Source organism: Ochotona princeps, chromosome 10 (genome assembly GCF_030435755.1).
Source record: "Ochotona princeps isolate mOchPri1 chromosome 10, mOchPri1.hap1, whole genome shotgun sequence".
Classification (NCBI taxonomy): domain Eukaryota; kingdom Metazoa; phylum Chordata; class Mammalia; order Lagomorpha; family Ochotonidae; genus Ochotona; species Ochotona princeps.
In genome coordinates, this window is record NC_080841.1 from 18173804 (window position 1) to 18194656 (window position 20853).

Here is a 20853-nt window from a genome sequence, read left to right on the forward strand (position 1 = left end):
GCATGTGTCCCCAAAGGCGCACATCCTGAGACCTTAGATCCCTGCACGGCACTTGGGAAGAGGGGAGACCTTTAAGATGTGAGACCAAGTGAGAAACACTTAGGTCTCGGGTTACTGCCCTTGGAAGGAGCTGGTCTAGAATCCTTGTTGGTTGCTCCAGAGAGGATTGTTCGGGAAGAGTGAGTCTGACCACTGCCTAGCCTCTTGGGCATCTCACCATGCAGTCTCCCTGCATGTAGGCTCCCTCCGTGATGCCTTCCACCATGACCTGATGCAGCCAGGGGCCCTTCCCAGACCTGAGCCATGCTCTTGGACCTTCCAGCTCCTCTCCTTTCTCCTTCAGCCTCAGGAATTTTGTTCTAGTAACAGTATTTGGGGCTAACACTGCCTCAAAGCAGCACAGTATGTAACTGGAGCAAAACCAGCATTCTGGCACCCTGCAGAGCTCGCCCTTGGGGGAGAGGCAGCCCACCGGCTCCAGGAATCCCTCCTTTAGGGAGTTCTCACGGTTCTAACCTCAAGCCCATTTCTTTGTGCTGCAGCTGCTGTCTTCTACAGAAAGAGGAGCTCCAGTCCCAGAACCCTTGAATCTCGCCCTGACCTTGTGAGAGCACAGGGTTCAGGGCACGCGTTTCCAGGTCACCAGGCTGCAGAAAGGTGACATGAGCTCCACTTACTTTCTAGAGTGAAGCTGTAGATGGAGGAGCTCTTCCCTTCTCTCACACAAAAGAAATAAATGAAAGTGTCAAAGGTTAAAAAGCAAGAGATGGGCTCCAAGGCACAGCTTGGCCTTCAGGCAGAATGCTGCTGTAAGTTCTTCCAGAGGTCCACGTAAGTGCTTTTTATGAAAAAACAAAACAAAACAAAAAAGCCTATGCACAGATACCAAGATTTCTCACACCTAACTAAACTTATCTCCCAATTCCATTCTCCAAGAACCTTCTGGAGTCCCCCCTTCTCCAACGCGACACCTGTATCTTACATAGGAGAAGTGCAGCTGTGAGAGTGGCACACTCGCAGCAGCTGGACCGGGACACAGGACATCCATCGTTCTGCTCTCCCAGTACACTGCTGGCTTCAAGGGCTCGAGCTGTCTGTGTATACCCATGCTTGAAGTCGGGCCCCTGAGCTGCTTCCCACCCTCCTTCCCGGCACAGCCGCTGGAAGTCACCTGGCTCCCCTCTTCCACAGTTTGCGGCTCTCTGGGTGACACCACATGTCCCCTTAGACTCCTCCTGGGGCACGGAGCTTCCCCTACAAACACCTCAGGGAGCAGGGCCGGCCCTGAGATGTTGATTTAAATTTCTCTCCAGGTCTGCTCTTGGCAACCAGCGACTACGCAGCCCTTCTCTCTGGCGCAGATTGCAACAAGTGAGCCCCTGAGGCAGAGGCTGAGAATGAAGGTGAGAATGCTCTTACACAAGCTCCATGGCCACTTGGCTGGGCCTGGGCAAGGTGGCATCCCATGTGGACTCATGAGGTCAATGTGGTCCCTGAAGACTACTCCGCAGCCTCCAACCCTGACCTAGTTCCTACCCTTTGGCTACATTTTCAACAAGCTTTCAAGAGGCTTCTCTGCACCTTTTCAGTCCCACAGTTGTCTCACTGCTCACTTCCATTTGTTGCTTCTTCCTGGCCACGTCACTGGCCTCAGAGAATCTAAGAGTGAGCTCCTTCTTCCAGACACCTGCTTGGTCCTCAGCCATACATAGGTATCTCGTGAAAACGGCCTTCAACGCATGGATTTCTGCAATCCCTCAGAGCATCTTTTATCCACCTGTATGGGTTGCCATCTTCCACCCACCCTTCTAGCCATGTGTATTCCTGTGTAAGTATCCAGAATGAAATTCAGCAAGTGCTCACGTGCTACATTTGGGGTTGGGAGCGCTGATGACTTGCTGCTCTTCAATGTAGTACTTGAATTTGTAGGATGTTTTGAACAGTTACCATTTTTAATGCTTAAAAACACTTCTTTGTGTTAAAACAAAGAAAAATAGGGGGGAAAGGCAGATAGTTTATAAAATCCAATCTGATGTTATATATGTGCCTTGGTACATGTCTTTCTCCTTCCATAGATTGTAACCAACTTAATGGTCATGACCAAGTCTTACTGATTTGATATTTTTCCAGTACATTGTTCCTTCTTAATATGTCATTTTTTTTAGGTCTACTGACTAGTTCACCGGCATGATAGGCTCTTATTCATTTCTAAGACTCTTAAGCACTCTAGGTCTAGCAAAACCACCTCCAGCTCCCCCAGGTCCGCATCTGGACCTGTTTAGACCTCAACCACAGGGGCCACATGAAATAAGGTGAGTGAGACAGGTGAGTTCAAGGGGTGCTGGATGCAATTTGCATGCAATTAGCATATGATTTATGTCATCCACTCTCCAGAAGCAATTTTCCAGTTGGAGCTGCACCACTGCTTCCGTGATGCCATCGTGTGCCTGTCCTCCTCTTCCTCTTCACACCTTCCACTCATCCCTGCATTCAGATTCCTCACATTTGGGAAGAAAGGAACAGAGAGAACTCTGGAAAGGGGGAAGGAGTCCCTAGAGAATATTCTGAAGATGAGGTAGCAATGGAGAGGCCCTTGGCAGAAGCTTGCTGGTCCCCCAGGCCAAGTCGGTGTCCTTGGCTGCTGGGACACACCTATGAGTTTTTCCTGCTCTGTCAGCCTTGGTCTTGCTCATCCTGCTCGCTGCCACCGAGGAACTGCTAAGCCACCGAGTGAGTGAACGCAACGAGCCAGCCTCTGCTCAACGCTTCACTTTCTGGACCTCCATGGACAGGAATCCTCTCCCTTCACTGCCCCTCCCTCTCTCATGACAGCTCTGCGTGCTTTGGCCTGCTGCCCTTGGCTCACCCACATTCCCAGCAAAGGCACCCTGATCGCGTGGAGGACCTGCTTGGCCGAAAGCAAAATTCTATTCTGCAGGGCTGCTCGTGTCTGTGAGCAAAGTTTCAGCTTCCCAGAGCTGACCAGCCTCTATCCTGCACCAGCCTGAGACTTGGGCCAAGATTTTTATCTCTTTCTGGGCCCTATCTTGGATCTGTCTCTCCCAGGAGTGGGCCCAGCCTGGAGGCCTGGATTATTTACACCTCCTTGGCTCCCTTGAGCAGCAGACTCTGTGGGCCCGAGAGCAGTAAATCTCCCTCCTAATCACACCAAGCTGCTGTGTGCAGTCTGGCCCGTTCTTGCGGGGTTGTTCATCACTTGCTGAGACAGGGGCTGTGGCCTAGACAGAAGCCTCCGGGAAGTGGCTGGCCCCCCGGCTGCTGCTCCCCAGCTCCCTGCAAAAGCTCTGTCCTCCACAGGACCCCCGTGTAGCAAGCCCAGAGCTCACATGTGTCACAGGGAACTGCTTCTGGGTAGGAGTTAACAGGTGATGGCTGGATTCTTGGAGTCTGGAAAGGAGGGCCAGGTGTTCGCACACTCACCTGTCTCTCCGACATGACGTACAGGTAGCGCTGGTCAATGGAGAAGGCCATGTCCCTGAGGATGGGACTGCCGTCCTTCAGCACAGAGACCATCTCGTACTGCACCCCTCCATGGGGTGGACCGTCAGCCCGAATCTGCAAGAGGAGTGAGATTATCTTCAGCATCTGTACCCAGGCTTCCCTGTGGGCTCCTTGCCTTGAAGGAGATGGGATAGCTTACAGGCAACGCTCTCCGTGGCCCTGGTCACTATGCTACAGACAGCAGCCCCTCTTCCCTCCAATGGCCCCATTCTCACCAAGAAAAAAGCTTTCCCAAGCTTTTCCCAAGCCTGCAATTTTCAAGGGTGGGGTACTGACACGTGCCCAGAAGTTCTCAGGCATGATGTTGTACAGCCCCATCTGCCAGTCCCATGTGCATTTACATATATCTGTAGTGCAGTGAGATGCGGGATGTGCAGACAAGCTCGTGTGCTGCTGCACACTTCTCTGTGGCTGGGGTGGCACTGTCAATACCCGTCTATAGTATCCTTGCCTCTCAGGCAGGTGCAGTGTTAGGGTGGGTGGCGGGCGATTCCACAAGCCATCAAAAACTTGGAAATCTAGCAACTCAAGATTTTTCAGATCTCAGGAAAGTCTTTCTCGGAGCCAAATACGGCCTGGCTGTCTGCAAATCCAACCAGTGAGATGTGGTGAGCCAAGCATGCTGGCTCCATCTCTCCAAGGCCATTCCAGAAACATAAGTCAGAAAGGACTTGGATGTCATCTTGCCCAGGCCTTCTCTGTCCTGGTTGCCCATCAGACTTGTCTTGGCAGTATTACAAAAGATGAATGCCACAGCCAGATCCCTCTGTCAGAATCTCTGTGGGCATGGGCCTAGCTACTGTGTTGGGGTTTAAAAGCCTCCCAGGCAAATTGACCAATAAGCAGTAATGCAGTCCAATGTTTCTCCAATCCACATCTGGTATTCTCCAAAATGTATGTGCATTTCTGACCAGCTCCCAGAGACTGCGGATGTTGCTGGTACAAGGGCTTGAGAAGGATGAATCTATGCTGGTCTTGTATGGATTACTGAAAGGCTAATGGGAGCGGTCCCTGAGGCCACACGGAAAGTTGGTGGTGAGAGGCTTGGTTTGTGCTTCACTTGCACTTTCCTGCTCCAGCACAGCAGCTGAGAGTGGATCAATACTTCCTAGCCCAGCTGGTTTCCATCGGCCTCTGCCCATCTAAGCACCCTCCTGACTCTACCCCACCTCCTTTGTGAAACCTCCCCAACTTCCTTAATGGCTCATTAATTGCTCCCACGCGGATGCCTTTATTCCTACCAGACACGTGCCCTGGGATTATAATCAATTGATTTGTTCAATGTATATGTCCCAGCAAACACATATTGACTGCCTACTCGAGCTGTTCTCTAATTGCTTCAGATGGGCCTGAGTCCCGTCAGCATGTTGAAGGCAGGGTGAGGTTTTCTGTTTCTTCCACAAGCCTCTGAGGACCAGCATGGGGCTGGGAACACGACTGGTGATGGAAAAGAGGGAGTGCCTGGGAAATGCCTGTGAAGAAGGCATGAATATGAACGTGCAGATGGAGTGCCCTGGGCTCTTCAGTGTTGGAACGAAGTGAGGGCCAAGGATTAGAGCGTGAAGCTTCACCTGCTTCTCTCCTGTGCACCTGTCTCTTGCCTGCATGTTTCTCCCCATCACAACTTTGGGGCATTCCCAAAGTTGAGGGGTCACAACAGACTCACACCAAAGGTTGGCCTCAATGCCCAGTGCCACAATTGGCATATAAGAAAGCCAGGGTGACAACTGCATTTTCTGCTCACACTGGCTGACTGGGGCAGGGTCAGCAGCACTACAGGGGCAGAGCTGGGGCGTGATGGCCGAGTCCGGCTCCTTCTCCTCTACTATTGGAGCTTACATGCTTGAAGACAAGGTGTGGTATACACCTGCAGACCATGGACCCATGGTGGAGTGGGACCCTCTGGTTCTTGGCTTCCCACTGGCATAGGCTTTCGTGCATAGACCTCAGAGGCAGGGACAGTGGATCAGGGTTTGTTCAAAGTGCTGGCTTCCTCAGAAGCTGAGACCCAGTCCTCCCTCAAGTCTGGCCCCCACAATTTTCTAACTTAGCCGGGTTGCCCTGTGCCAGCTACAGCAGTCACCTGTCATAGGTCTGGACACTTGCTTGGCTCCCCAGCCAGGGCCTGGACACAAAAACAGAAGAAAGAAGAATGCCACAGGTGCTGCTCTCTCACTGGGGTCCCCTGGGATGAGACAGTCCTCATGGCCAGATTAGCACTGGCATTGTATCAGAGATAACTTGTCATCACACACTCAGCTGTATCCAGTGAGGCCCAATGCCAACCATCAACTTATAAATGACTCAAGGTTCTGATCAGAAAGATTTTTTAGTTCCCTGCTGGGAACCCCAATCTTTCAATAATGTAGGAGAAGCCAGCATCGAGTCTACACGACTCTCAAACACCAGAGCTCAAACCAGTCCAGAACAGACGGTGTTGCTGCTGGCACTGAACCCGAATGAAGCTGTCCTAAGTTCATTCGGTCTAAATCCCCAGGGAGACGGGTCTGACCCTCCCACTCCCTGCCATGCTCTCTGTCATACATGTGGAAGAATCTGTAAGGATACCCACGGGAGGTCAGAGAAATGGAAAACGGGGGCACAGGTATGAGGTGTGCTGGGGGCTGGCAGGCAGGCAGCAAGCACAAAAACCAGTCTCCCTCCCCCAGACCCAACCCCACTTCAGTGTGGACAAAGGAGAGGGCTGGGAGCCTAACATCCAGGACTTCTTGTACCTGGGCTTGACATCCACGCAGGCGCACATTTTTTAAGGCAGTGGTCTCTCTGGGATTCAGTTTTCCTCCCTGAACCATCGGAAGAAGCAATGTGCTCAGCCTCTGCCTCAGGAGAGTCCCAGGCTTATAGGGCAGCCACATCTGCCAGGGCTTGAGAACCCTTCCTCACAGGCACCAGCCACTGGGGTACTGGGACTCAATCCAGATCTGGGGCATATGTCCAGAAGAACATAGCTGGCCCAGGGAGGAAATGTCCTGGGTGGGCTGTAGGAGAAGGGCCCGGTTGTAGGGCGAGCCCATGCATCTTGTTATTTCTGTTTTAGATGGAAAGTCTTGAGTTTCAACGTTGCCTGGGCATAGGACAGCCAGTGGTGAGCAGACCATTAGGGGAGTCCCTAAACAAGACTGGGATTTTAAAAGCCAGTCCCACAAAGTAACAGCTCTTCTCTGCTTTAATGCTGATGATGTCCCCTGGGTAGGGCTTTCGTGACCTTAGGGACAACAGTAAACTGAACTAGGCCATGAACGCAGTCCACGAGAGTGTCACTAGCAGAGCAAGTTACACAATTCCAGCGTCCGGTGGAAGGAGCCTGGAGCTGGGAGCAGAGGAGGGAGGGACCAGGACAGGTGCCTCTGGTGTCAGGAGCCTATTTTCCTTGCTGGGCTTCTCCTCTCCCAGGAAGCTCGGCCACAGTGGATTGTGCAGAAACTGACAGGGCTGGCGTGTTGGACATGGCACAAGAAGGAGGGCTTGCTAATCAGGAGACGGGTCAGGCTTTGTGAGACTTGTCAGAGACCAAATGTGTCTGTACTATTGCACACAGAGGTTTGGACTAGCTTGGTGATGGAGGTTTCCTGTTACTAAGAGACTTGACTGCAGAAGGGGAGACCACAGGTGACAGTCCCCCTCTAGTACTCAATAACTCTCTCTCTGCTCCATGGTGGCCCTGCCCAGAGGCAGTGGGAGAGACTGGGTGAATTTGCAAAGCGAGCTGTTCTCCTGACGAAACTCACAACGTGTCCTCTGTCCTTCCCAGCAGCTTCTACAATGTGCTAGGCCTGTACAGAACAAGGAGGAGCTCCTCTAATCCTGGCAAGGACCCCTGAGGGAAGAAGGAACTGGAAGCCCAGGCTTGTTGCGGGAGTCACTTGGCTGAAGACTGGCCGCACCACCTGATGCTCGCCAGAGAGGGTGCCAAGGAGCAGACAAGCCATGGAGAAGGCCGACTGCAACTCCCAACTCTCTCCTCCACTCTCTCCCTTTAAAATGCCTCCCTGCAACCTCCACAAGTGGAACAACCATCGGTTTCCTGGGGGGCACCGATGAACTGAGAACTCGGAGAGGACCTCCCGTTGGGACTAGAGTTCAGTTTATCAGAGCTGGCTCGGGGGTAGGAATATTGGGGGGAGTCAACTAGGGCCCAGGAGAAAGACATCTTTCTGTCCCTCTTGGTGAGCAGGCCTTGCAAATGAAAATGACATAGTAACGGGGTTGTGCCTCCCTTTATGTTTACTTTAAAGAACTATTTATTTGAAAGGAAACACACACACACACACACATCTTCCACCTGCTGGTTCATTCACTGCACACCTACACCAGCTGGGGATGGGCCAGGCTAAAGCTAGCAGCAGAGAACTCAGTTCAGGGTTCCACATGAGTGACCAGGACCCATCAACTCGAGCCTTTGCAGCTGTGCCCCAGGGTGCACTCAGGCAGCCAGCTGGACTTGGGAGCGGAGCTGGGATTCAAACGCTGAGATGGGATGAGGGTGTCCCAAGCAGCGCGCTAACTGCTGCATCAAATGCCCACCTCGTTCCTTGAAATCAACGACGGCCTCTTCACTCAAACACCCAATTCAATCAGCATAGCCGGTCAAGTGTCTTAGGCTCAGGTCGCTGCCCTGATGGAAGTCTCATTTGGGCTCTGAATTCACACCATCTCGTCATCACCAGGACTAGGAATGGCAGTCACGGTCATTTTGTTTATTTCTTTGATTTTCTTCTTTTTTATTTTTTGATGAGAATTGCTAAAAAGCAGTGGGACTGGGCTTCTCCCTCTTGGCTGCTCTGTAGGAAGGAGGCTGGCGTGACAGGCATCAGCTCGCAGAGAGAGGCCCTAGATACTGTTTGCTGGGCTGGGACCTAATCCTAATTCCCTTAATTGCCTGGGTGACTTCAGGCAGACACTTCACTTGTTTGTATAATAGTTTCTGCAGCTGCCAAATAAGGGTGGTCACTCCTGTCCTTCCCACCTCGGAAAGGATATTGTGAAAATGAAATGAGTTATTAGCTATGAATTTCAGGACTGTCCACCGTTTATTTATTACGTGCCGCCTGCGAGCTCGGCCTGCCTTAGGAACCGGGACACTGACAAATGAGCCAGGGTCGGTCCGGGAGGCTGAGCTGGGGAGGTGGACGACCCAGCTGTCTTTGCTAACACACGGTGATGGGATTGCAGAGATGGGTTTGTATGGGGCCCCAGGGGACAGGATGCGGGGTGGGTTGGTACCCTGCTTGGTCTGTAGGAGACTCTGGGTAGGGAGGCTTCCCGGAGGAAGGGGGGGCCTCAGGTGAAATGCATGAGTGGAAACATCCGGGTCTTGGGAAAATGTGAAGTGTGATAGAAATATAAAGGCGTGATTGTTAGGGCTCAGCCGGATGTTTGGGAACTCGGTCCCTCACTGGGTGTTTGGGAAGGATGAGAGTCTGACATTGAGTTATTGAGGACTCCACATGAATTTCAGCAGAGCGCATCACCTGCTGCCCTAAAATCCCCTTGGGAAGAAGCCTTGCTATTTAGCTCTGTTCTGCTTCTCCCAGGTCTCTGGGCAGGTGTGGCATACGGGTGTGTGTGAGTGTGTGTGTGAGTGCAGTGTGTGTGTGTGTGAGTGCAGCATGTGTGCATGTGAGCATGACAGGCTCATGGCTGACACAGGGTATGGTATGTATATATAATATGCATGTGTATGTGATATATGATGTATGTGATATCTGTAGTGTGCATACGTGTGTGGTATATATGTACGTTATGTGTATGTGCGTTATGTGTATGTGCGTGTTGTGTGAGTGCGGCATACTTATGTAGATGCATGTGATGTGATGCATTTGTGTGTATAATATATATATTGTGCCGTATGTGTGGCATGTGCACATATGTGCTCATGCACATGTGATGCATATGTTCACATCATGCACAGTACATGTATGTGTGGCATATACTGTGATGAGCATGAATGTATATACATGTGTGACACAAAGGCATTGTATGCACATATGTGTTGTGCATGGTATGTGTATGTATGTATGTTATGTGAATATGTATGCCCTCTCTGTGTTAATGTACATGGTATGTGAACATGTGCCATGCACATGACATGTATATGTGCAGTGTGTGAAATGTTTATAGCATGCATGTGACATGTCTGTGCTGTATGCATGCATGTGTGGTGCCTGTGTATTCTGTGTACAAAGGTGTATATGTGTGCATGTTTAGACATTTGGGGGGGAAGGCAGGGCAGGCCCGGTGCTGCTCAGACTGAACTTGGGAGTGAGTTAATGAGCGCGTGTATCTACAGCTGTGCATTTAGTGCTGTGGGAGACAGGATTCAAGCTCAAGTTTATTTTTGTAGCGCTTCATGACCCGAATTATTTATAGATCGAAGCCTTTGGTAAATTTAGTCTCTATGAGTCTCCCTCCCTCTGTCCTGCATACACAGTCTCTCTCGCTTTCATACACACACAATCTCTCACACACAATCATACACACACCGTCAGAGGCTGCAGCACCTTGGGGAGGGGAGTGCCTGTGGCAGCCTTGTTCTCAGGGCTGTGTGAATGCTAAGCAGGCGTGCAGAGTCACAGCTCAGCGGGTCCTAGCTCCCTGAAGGGCAGCGGGAGCCTGGCCTTAAATGTTTGGATAATTGCAAGGGGACGGAAGGGCCTGGAGCGCTTGGCCTGTGGGTTACACTTAGCCAGGAGAGGGAGATGGGGCCAAGGGTCTCTCCTGTCTGGGAGGTCACTAAGAGGCACTCAGCTTGGACTGCAACTGCTCTGTACCTTGCATACACACGCATCAAGCTGTATACACATGCATGCCCACACCTTCGCGTGCCGTGCGCTGAGCACTGGTCCCCTGTGGGCTGTCAGTCAAACACCAGGGCTTGGCCATGTTGGAGACTGACATTTCCATATACAACTATTTCTATTTCTGTGCATGTTAGTATCAGCGATTACTATTCAGCCAGGCTTAGCGGTGCATGGCTCTGGAAGTGCCAGATTTTGGGGACTAGGCCATAGAGGACTTTGTCCTGGGATGTGGGGAGGATCCTGTAGAAGATGTCCACTTTTCTAAACTTCCTGCACCTTGAGGCAGGCTGAGGGCAAACAGCCTGGTTAGGAAGCAGAGTGGACAAAGTGCACGCTTGTCGAACCAGCTACTATGAGAACGGGGAGCATTCAGACTCTACTTGGGGAGCCTGGCTGGGGTGGGTACTCCAGGGGTCAGTCTGTCTTCTCTAACAGGACTTCTCTGCTTCTCCTTAACCCCAGGAGATGGCCACCCAGCCCCTCACCCACAATGCTCGCACAAGAGACAGGAGAGGTTTCTGCCTCATGCCTTCCTATGGTTAGTGACAGACCACATTTCCCACTCAGGGCACAGTGACATCCATCAGGCCTGGAAGCAACAAGTGGAGGAGCTCTTTGCTCTCTCAGGAAGGCCTTAAACTCTAAGGACAGAGAAGGGGTGAAAGCCAGAGGATGATGAGCTGAACCAGGCGATGCTGGAAGGCAGGGCTCAGGCACTACACCAGGTGTGTCTCTCAGCACTGCCCCAGCATTAGGTTCGGACAGGCAGGAGGAAGATCCGGAAAGACAGCAAAGGCACCAGGGACCGGGGAAGCACTTGATTGTTTGGGAAACAATAAACAGAGCCAGGGACAGCCAAGCATTAAGCGGCCCCAGATGAAATGAAACCACCCAGCAAGGCAATGACTCACGTGGAGGTGGGAGTGGAGGGTGGGAGGAGGGCCTCATAAGGAGTAGTGAGGAGCTTCTGCCAAAGCTGCAGCCCCGGGCAACACTCAGGGCGGCCACCCGGACACCACACCCAGGACTGGAGCCTAGGAGAGCCCTGCTGATTTTAGTGGAGAACACATTCTCTCAGGTGTTGACACTATGAGGTGATGTAGAGCCAGTTCGTGGGCTTATGGGTAGGGAATGCATCCATTCTCACCATGCTTGGGAATGGGGAGATTCCAAGGGTGCAATGGGGAGGTCCCAAGGGTGTGATCAGCATGCTGAGGGACAGGCCGGCTGCCCCGGATATGTGCCATCCCACTCCCAAGGAAGGGTCAGGAAAGGTATCAAGTGCTCCTTGAGCTGAGGACGTGTGTGGAGATTTGCTGTAGCACATCTCTCTATTAATTCAGTTCATCAGATCTTCTGAGCCATCTATTCAATGTCAGCCAGGACACAAAAGGTCGGGAGGGGTGAATGTGATTAATCTTGGGAACTCTCTGAGGCAGATCTCCCTGCTTCGTAGAATAAGCAGTTTCAGTGTCTCCGAGGCCCAGGAAGGGCATAGTAGGTTAAGCCACCACTTGCTATGCGGAACATCCTGCATCAAAATGTTGGCTTAAGTCTCAGCTACTCTGCTTCCAGTCCAGATCCCTGCTCAGGTACCTGGGAAAGCAGTAGAAGATGGCCCAAGTTTGTGGGTCCCGTCATGCTCATGGGAGACCAAGATGGAGTTCCTGGCTCCCGGCTCCTGGCTTCTGCCTGGTCCAGCCCTGGCTGTTGTGGCCATTTGGGGAGTAAATCGGCAGGTGGAAGATTCTCTCTCTCTGTCATTCTGCCTTCCACATAGTAAAATGAACCTAAAAAGAGCAAAGCTCAAAGTTGGGTCTGCCTGTTGCTAAAACCTGTGCTCTTTTTCATTCTGCCACTCTCTGGGGGCCTTGGCTCTCCCTAAGCCACAGAGGAGCTCAACAGCTGCTTCCAGACAAACAACTACACTAAAAAAGTGCTGCGCGCCTGTGCAGATAAGTCCCAGAGAACACACCAGATCTCACAGCTGTCTCCACTAGTGTGACAAAGGAGGCCACCTGCGGTGTGGAAAAAGAGCTAAGGGTTGGGGGGTGTGGGTTGAGGAGGGTTATTACCCTCCTTAATTAACTCACTCTTTTCAAGGGTCTGGGATCACCCTTCACTGCTAATCTGGACCAGGCATCTCTTGCATTCACGAGCATTGAGGATGGCATTTCCAGCTCTGGGGAGGGGACAGAGATCTTCAACTCCGGGCACTGCCATGGGACACCAGGCTTGGGTTTGAAGGCAGGAAACTTGTTGACAGGACAGGTCATTAAAAAAAAAACCCATGGGGCAGGAACGCTTGGTAACTGGGAGAAAGGGGGAGAGTGTAGTCCAAGCCGCTCTATCTTTCTCCGCATTGCTCACGGCTGGGTCTGGGTCTTTATTACCTCTTATCTGCGCTTCTGCAATAACCTGGGAAATCTCCCTGCCTCCAGCAGAGTCCTGCTCTCATCTAGTCTACCAAACACTGTCAGATTAATCTTCTTAAAACACTTATTTGATCCTGCCTTTTTCTGTAGGTAAAAATCCGTAAATTTCAGGTATTTGTTATTTTCTTTCTCTTGCTTATCTCAGTCTGATATTTTCCCCCTTAGGATGAAATACACTAGTTTTAGACTATCGAGAAAAACTAAATAATTGCATGCATTCGTGCCCACACACACCACACCACCTTTAATTCCCCGACTGAGAAAAGTTGATTTTCTCTCATTTGTCATTTGAGAGTTGAACTTCATGCTGCCTTCTTGCCTTTTTCTAATTATGTTCCCTTCTTTTTTGGTCTGTATGGTTTTGTTAGAAAACTTACTCTGCCTCTTGGATCTTAATTGTCTTTCAAAGCCTCCTCCGTGAAGCCTGCGTGGAGCACTCCTTTGGGGTCTCATAGCGCCCAGCACGTCCATGTCGTACTCGCCCATTCATTTAGGTGATGAGCTTTCCCAGGACTGCTTAGTTCCTAGAGAAGAGACTTGGCTTTGAGCGGGAACAGCCTGGGCCCCGAGTGCACCCCGTACAACTGTGCAAATGGCAGACTCAGCGTTACACATGCTGCCTGGAGGGACAGAGCCTGAGAGGGGCAGGACATCAGGCGAGGGGCTTTGCTTCCATTTCCTCACTTAATCCTCACCGTCACCTGCTGAAGCAGCCCCTGCCAGTCTTCCTAGGTTGTGGACATGGAGACTGAAGCAGAGAGGGTGAGAAATGTCCCCCCAGGTCATGCGGAAGCCTCAGTTCCCATGTCCAGGAAAACCCTGGGGTGAGAGGTGGGGACAGGCAGCTTGCTCTGCACCACTGCATCTGCCCTAAATCTCCCCAAACCGATTCCAAAACCACACTGTACACATCTGCTTCCATCTAAATCATCTTTCTGGCTCCCTGTGGACCGGCAAGAGTGCTTAGGACAGCGGCACACTCCAGGTGTCAGTACGACAAGAGCTGCAAGCCACAGGCTGGGACCCTGCTGGCTCAGAGGCAGGTGGAAGGCAAGGGTGGGGGTCAGAGCTGGGTCTGACCTCCAGGTCATCTGACTCCTTGGCAGGGCTCCTGGGAGAACAGACAGCTGGGAGAGGTGCTGGTGCTCAAACCATTCCCATCTCCCCTCCTAGGACAGGGCTTGTAATAAAATGAGCCGCTGCAGGACAACAGACCCCAGATTCATCCACTGCTACTCTTGTGAGACCGGATCATCCTAATAAAGATGGGGAGAGAGAGGGTTGGAAGGGCATTCTCCTTCCACATGGTTTGCCACGACCACCGGCTCCCCTCCCTGCCACCACCATGCTCCGACATCCTGCCCGGTCACCTTGTCTGGACACCTGCTTCTCCACAGTGCCTATCTTCACTCCTGTTGACTCCCACAGCTGCTGGGCACAGCACCAGCTACACAGTGCAGGGTACAGCACAGTGGGCACCAGCATCTCACCGGCGAGGGTGAGGGAGACATGCCTTGGCCATGGTCTTGTGAGAAACAAGCTCCATCCTGCCTCTTATCTGAGCCGCATCAGAGTATCCCATGAGATCAACGGGAGCTCAGTGCAGACCTCACTTGGCTAGGGCCTCTCCTGACCCTCCTGACCCCCAGGAAGCTTCCACCTCCCAGAGCAGCTGCACAGCCTGTGAGTACAGGACCACACGCAGCTATTCTGGGGATGCCACAGAACACAATAACCTCCGCACTGCTGCGATCACATTTAGAGTCAATGGACAGCAGGCTGTCCTAGCCCTGCCTCAGTGAAGTCTGTGTGGGTGTTCTGGTTTCCTTTCTAGAACTTTCCCTCCTGTGGGTGCTGAGTGTCCCGTGGAGGCTGCGTCTTCACCCTCCGTGGTGCCCCCCTACCTTCTCCCTTCCCAGCACTCAGCCAAGGGGACTAATCTGCATTTTCCTCACCCACAAAATGGGTAGAGTCCATCACACTAGCATGGTCTGGCTGCAGCAGGAACATGATCCATACAGAACATGAACACATTTAGGGACCTGGAAAGGGATGCATGAGGAAGACATGTTTTTGATCAACTTACATTCAGTCCTACAGGTGGGACTAGACTGAGGGGGTAAATGAGGCAGTGGGGACTCTTCAGGAGACCCTGAGGCCAACCGGTCACCTCCCCACTTTGTTCTTTCTGAGGGAGCAGGTTGGGAAGGAGGAGAGGGAGGAGGGGCAGAGGGAGCAGCAGCCAGTGCATGGGGCAGGTGGCCTGTCCTTCGCCTCACGGAAGCTTCCAGCCTGTGTGTGAAGGTGGCCTGTCTCCCAATGACAAGGGGTGGTTTGGAAAATGTCCCTTGCAGGACCCGAGCTGGGGACAGTGGGGAGTGAGGTCACTGTGCTGGAAAGGCGGCAGTACTGTGTGACTCAGATCCTTTTCATGTGCGAGAGAAGTTAGGGGGAGGCTCTGGTCTTTACCCTCAGAGAGAAGACAGCTTGGAGCTAACCTCCCCACTTCTCAGCTGCTCCTTAACAAGAGCTAGAAGGAGCTGCAGGCTGGCTTTTGTGTCAAGTACTAAAGCGTCCCCCTCTGCCCCTCCCACGCCCCCCTCTTCTCTATTTTTTTTTCCTCTTGAAAGAGAGCTGCACCTCTCCGGGGACTGGAATCATTAACTGAACAGCACTTCGCCTCTCATCACTTCTGACAATTTGGCAGTGAGCTGGGAGTGCGGAGTTATCCACAGAAAAGGACAGGTGCAGGCATGGGGTGGGGGAGACAATAGGGTGTGTCTGCAGGGTCCTGTCCCCCAAGCCATGTGTGGGGGCAGGTGGAGTATCACATGGCTTCTGTCCTCACCCACTTCTGTTGTCACCAGAGGCTGACCACTCGTCCGGACAAGTGATTCCTGCTGGAGAGGTGAGAATCAATGCTCCCCCGCCCCCATTCTATCTGACACCTGAACCTGCCATGCTGAGCACGAGGTATGGGGAGGTGTGGCAAGCCCGTGGGGCTAGGGCAGGAAGGATGGACCTTAATCATCAGCTCCCAGGGCAGTAACACTCAAGCCCTGGGGATTTCCTATGAGGAAGGAAAGCAGGTTAACAGACAGGAGGGCTGTGGATTTCCCACTCAAGTTGTGATGTAAGCAGATCAAAGAGAGAACATTCTGGAGCTTCTGAGTGATGACCTAGGCTGGGAAAGCTCCCAAAATCAGCTCTGGACAACCTCAACTCTTAGGAAGCTGCTGGCGTTCAGGGGATTTCACAGCACAGGCCTTGGATTCATAGAACCCCAGAGAATGTCAGAGAACTCCTGGGCCTCTTTCCTTGTGTGGCATCCTCTCCCAATCCCCAGGAACCCAGTCTGATTTAATCATCTTAGTATGAGAATGTAGCTCCTATTTCCTGTGCACATTAAGTGTTGGTCTTGCACTGGGCATCTGACACTGTCTCCTCCAATTCCTCAAGCTAATGCTAGTAATAAAGAAGTTGGGCTGCAGAGAGGGCAGGTAACTTGCCTGAGGTCACACAGAAGTAGAGAGGGACTTGAACCTGAGTCAGTTTGTCTATAAAATGTAGAATTAATAGAGTTGCCTCCCTAAGGTATGCTCACCTTTGTCTCGAGTATGATGTTAACAGTCTGTCATTTTAATGCTCTTATTGTCATCTCAGAGCCTACCTAAGTGACACCATCAATTATACATTCCCAGCCAAAGAGGTTGAAACCTTGCAGAGCATTTTATCCGACTTTGAGTCGTATGCCAAGCGCAACAGGGTGCTGCAGATGATGTTCAATCCTAGACTCAACTTTGAGCACCAGAAAGCCACAAGCATGGCATGGCCCACAGAGGTTTACCCCAGCAAGTTCTCCTTTCCATAATGGCTTGTTTTGTTACTTGTTACTCCACGAGAGTAACTCTATTGCAGGCTGGTTGGTGGATGAACGGATACCACAGCCTTGGCATTTTATCAGGAGTCACTATAAGAAGTGGTCATATAGAAGTCTCTGATTTCAGCGTTAACCCTTTGTCCTGGTTTCTGTGCAAGCTCTGACCTGACAGATCACAAATAGAATGGACTGTCTAGGGAATGTTCTCTCCTGAGCAGTAAGCACACTTGTCCCCAATAGGGAACAGCCACCCCAGCTCAGTTAATTTCCCTTTTATAGTTTGGCAGCTGGGACACTGAGACCAGAGATGGATCTGGCACTGATGTTAATCTTCTCCATAGAACAGTCAACAGTAGTTCCTTTGGTCACTTGGATTTTCTAGATCCAAGCCAATCATCTTGACATGTTTGCCAGATCCTCTATCATGAGTCACCTTCATTCCATCTCACAGAAGAAGTGGGATATGAGTCACAGGGAGAAGTCTTCTCGTGTCTTCTTCTTGCCTCATGGGAGTTTGCTCTTTGTCCTGTGATGCTGTGACATTCCCAGGCTTTGTGTGGCGTGCTCTGTTTGCCTCTACAGGTGGGAGTCATCCAATGCATCTTTTTTCTTTCTTTTAAAAAGAGTCGTAATTCATTTGTTCATTCATTCGAAAGGCAGATTACAACGAAGAGAGACATTTTCAGCTGCTAATTCACTCCCCAAAGGGCAGTGCCAGCCCAGGTCGGGACCAGCTTGAGGCCAGGACCCAAAGTGCTTGGGCCATCATCTGATGCCTTCCCAGGCACACTTACAGAGAGTTTGATTGGAAGCATCAGAGCTTAAATCTGGGATGCCAGTGTTTCAGATGATGACTTTGCCTGCTGCACCCCCACGTTGGTCCCTACTGGGTCTTTCTGGCTAACAGTTTGGACTACTCCAAGGAAAGCTTAAATATAATGAGCAATCGGGAGGAAGACGAGGCAGGGAGACAAGGCTCAGAGTGTGTCTGTTGTGCTAATCAAAACCCAGAGTTTAGTTATGGGGCTGGCAGCAACATTGTCTCTAACCCTTAGTAAAATGAAAAATTAAATGGACAAATGAAAATGAAAGAGTGAGTGCTTTTCTGAGCCAGGAGACTTCCCTTTTGGGAGAGGACGCAAGGGCTGTTTGGCAGCAAGCCCCGTCTTCAGGTCGCCGGGAGCCTGGGTGCAAGGAAGCTCCCTAACCCACCTGTGCCCTTGGCAAGCAAAAGCCATCTTTCACCTGCACAGGGCCTGGCTTAGCTAGGTCAGTGTGCTGGGAAAGGAGGCGAGGATGGGGAAGTGGGAGATGAGGACGAAGCTGCTGCTGCCTTCCTGTTCCTTCCTTGAAAGGGACAGGAGCAGCAGTGTTACCCAGAGGGGATGCAGGAGGAAAACAGTGATTCCCAGACAGGTGTCCATCTGTCTGTCAGTTCACTCAGAATCTCCTTGTGGCTGCCACAAGCCCTCTCTCCCTCCTCTCTCTTGTCTCCCTCTTGTTAATGCCAGAGTCTCTGCCTGTTGTTTTTGTTTGTCTTCATGCTGTCTCTAGTCTCTGTCACCCCTACCTGCAGTCTCGTTCCTCCAAGATCCCCAAGAGAGACAGGCCTGTCCTGTGCCACCTGCCTCTGACCTCAGCCCCAGAGCACAGGGCCACGCCTTCCTCCCACACTGACCCCTGTCCAAACCTGGACTTTTCATTCTAATCCCAGTGGCCTTGCCGACATCAGTGGAGCTAATTTTTTCCTGTAATTAAAAGGGAACCCCCCATTCCATCTCTAATCCTAGATAATGAGCTCTCTGATTGCCAGTGCTGGGCAGGAAACCCCGTGTTTGGAGAGGGATTTTGGAGGGACAGATTAGACAAACACTATGCAGGAAGCTGCACTGGGAAAACATGCAGCTCTAGAAGTTTATTGTTCAAAGAGATTTGTGGCGGGCAAAAGGGCCTGGTTCCCTCCAGGTGGTCCGAGCTACCTCTGACCCCCCGCAGGGTTCTCCAGCAAATGGGCAGCTTTTCTGGGCTTTAAGGGTCCTCTCTGAGGCTGTCCCAGGGTGGGCTCTAGCTCTAGCACACCAAGGAGGGGAAAGGGAGGATGCTTCTCTGCATGACAGCTCAAGGGGACCTTGTGGATACTGGCTGAAGGATGACCAAGGGTGAAGAAGAAATGGCAGGTGGCAACAGAGCTCCACTGGGACTCCTACCAGACCAGGGAGCTGGAGAAATGCCTTTCCCCCAGGCTTTGGGGATTGTTTCTGAGAGCAGAGCCTCAGAGTCTCCTGACCCAGCCATAGGTGTGGGTGCAGTGACACTGACCGTGATCCACCTGTTGTAGGTGCACTCGGGTCAGGACACTTTCTGCTATCTTCTGGCCCCTAATCTTCCTCCTACAATTCCCCCATAGCCATCTGTGCATCCTCAGGAAAGCAGATGACTGACTCAAGGTCATAGAATCAACTTGGTGCAGCTGAAGGAGAGGGACTGGGTTCCAGGCAAATGGGTCTCTTTGCTCTCTGCACAACCCTGCAGCCTGCAGCTCCTGACTCCTGACGGTCATGGGAATGTGGGCATTTAAAACAAAGGAGCTGGGATTCTCCCCACTGTAATTAATGAATTTAAAATAAAAAAAAAAAAAAAAACAAAAAAAAACAAAGGAGCTGGGAAGCTTAGGATGTGAGACATCCAAAGAGACCCAGGACTCTAAAAGCACAGCTTTGACTTACTTCTCTGGGAGGATCTGAAATCCAGAAGCTCCTTCAGTGTCCACTTGGATACTTGCCCATGTGCCTCTCGGGCCGGCGTTCTCAAACCCCTGCACAACGTCAGCGTGACCAGGACATGCAAGCTCCTTGCTTTCTGTCTGTGCTACTTGCAGCTCTTAGATCCCCTCTCTCAGCATCCTTGAGAGGAAGGGGCCAACACTTACGGTCAGCAGCTGGGGGAGCCACCGTGCTCTCAGAGCCAGGGGAGCAGTGGACAGGCACCTGGGGGATTTGGCTGGTCGGCTGGGCTGCTGGAGGTGCCTGGCCCTGCTCTCCCGCTCTGGCTCCTCCAGTGAGTTCGGGGAGGCGGGGGAGAGCCAGGCCATGGATGGATTCCAGATGGGCTATCAGGTTTGCCCACAGTCGACTCCGTGGCTCCTGTCTCTCTCGGCAGCTCCCCTGGCTCTGAGTCAGCCTCACGGCCACAGCCGCAATGGAATGCCAGTGAAACCCAAGCCGCCCCGTGCGCCAGCCTCCCCCTCACTCCCTCTGCCATCAGAGATAGCACACTTCTCCTCTGCACCCTGTCTCTTGCATTAAGCCTACCCCCAGCCCTACCAGCACCACCACTGCTGCCGCCACCACAAGCAGACAGGAGCAGAGCTGGGAACTCAGCAGACGGTTGGGCTTCTAGTTCTGGATATTTGAGGACAAGGAACCTGCAGGACAAGGGAGTGGAGGCAGAAACTCCTATATCCCTCTGATGGTCAGATCTGTACTGCGGGTGCCAACTCAGGCAGGGAGGGGAGGAAGGACCACAGGGAGCTGGGGAGGACAGGGCAGGCCGGTATGTGGCAGTGGAAAGCAGGTATACAGTAGGCAGCTCAGTGGCCCTAACAGGCTGGAGGCAAGGCCGGCTTCCTATCGATTCCTGTCCTATAGACAAAGGTACCGCAGCTCCAGAGCGTTTAGCTGGCAGGTTTGGTCTCGCTCTCCTAGATATTCCTCTCATACACATTCCCTAGACATTCATGAGGACCTGTGGTATACCGGGGTAGTGCTCATGCTTTGGGGCTGGAGAAACAAATGCAGCCCAAGCAATGGCATGGAAGCCAGGACTGCTTTCCCATGTCATATAATTAGTAGTTGGATTATTCTCTGAGAGGGTCTACTGGGCCTTGCCACACAACATACTCATGTGTCGCCGTCACCCTGTTCACCGTGGCTTCCAAAACACCAAGCTGAATTCTGCCCTGTAGAGAATGCGAGGCATCATTGCGAGGGACATGAGAAGCCCAACCTGAAATATAAAGCTTGCCTCAGTTTCCCCTCTATAATCAAGGGTCTACTCCATGGCAACCTGGCTTCAGGGTTTCCAGAAACTTCTAACTTGACCTCCTCCATCCACAGCTGGCACTCCTTGTCTTTCAGGTCTGCCTTGGGGTCTTTGTTAATGACTGGCAGGATGGAGGTGACACTGCCCTGCCAAG

General features: G+C 51.9%; 1 protein-coding gene across 2 annotated transcripts in view; it reads right to left on the reverse strand.

Moving 5' to 3' along the window:
• PLXNA2 (plexin A2) overlaps positions 1-20853 on the reverse strand; it is a 191052-nt gene that overhangs the window by 95715 nt on the left and 74484 nt on the right. For both annotated transcript variants that reach the window (XR_009246159.1, XM_004578685.3), the window contains one exon: positions 3442-3576. Coding sequence is in view for 1 of the 2 variants with exons in the window: in XM_004578685.3 (XP_004578742.2) it covers positions 3442-3576 (135 nt within the window). In the remaining variant the exon portion in view is untranslated. The remainder of the gene's footprint in view (positions 1-3441; positions 3577-20853) is intronic.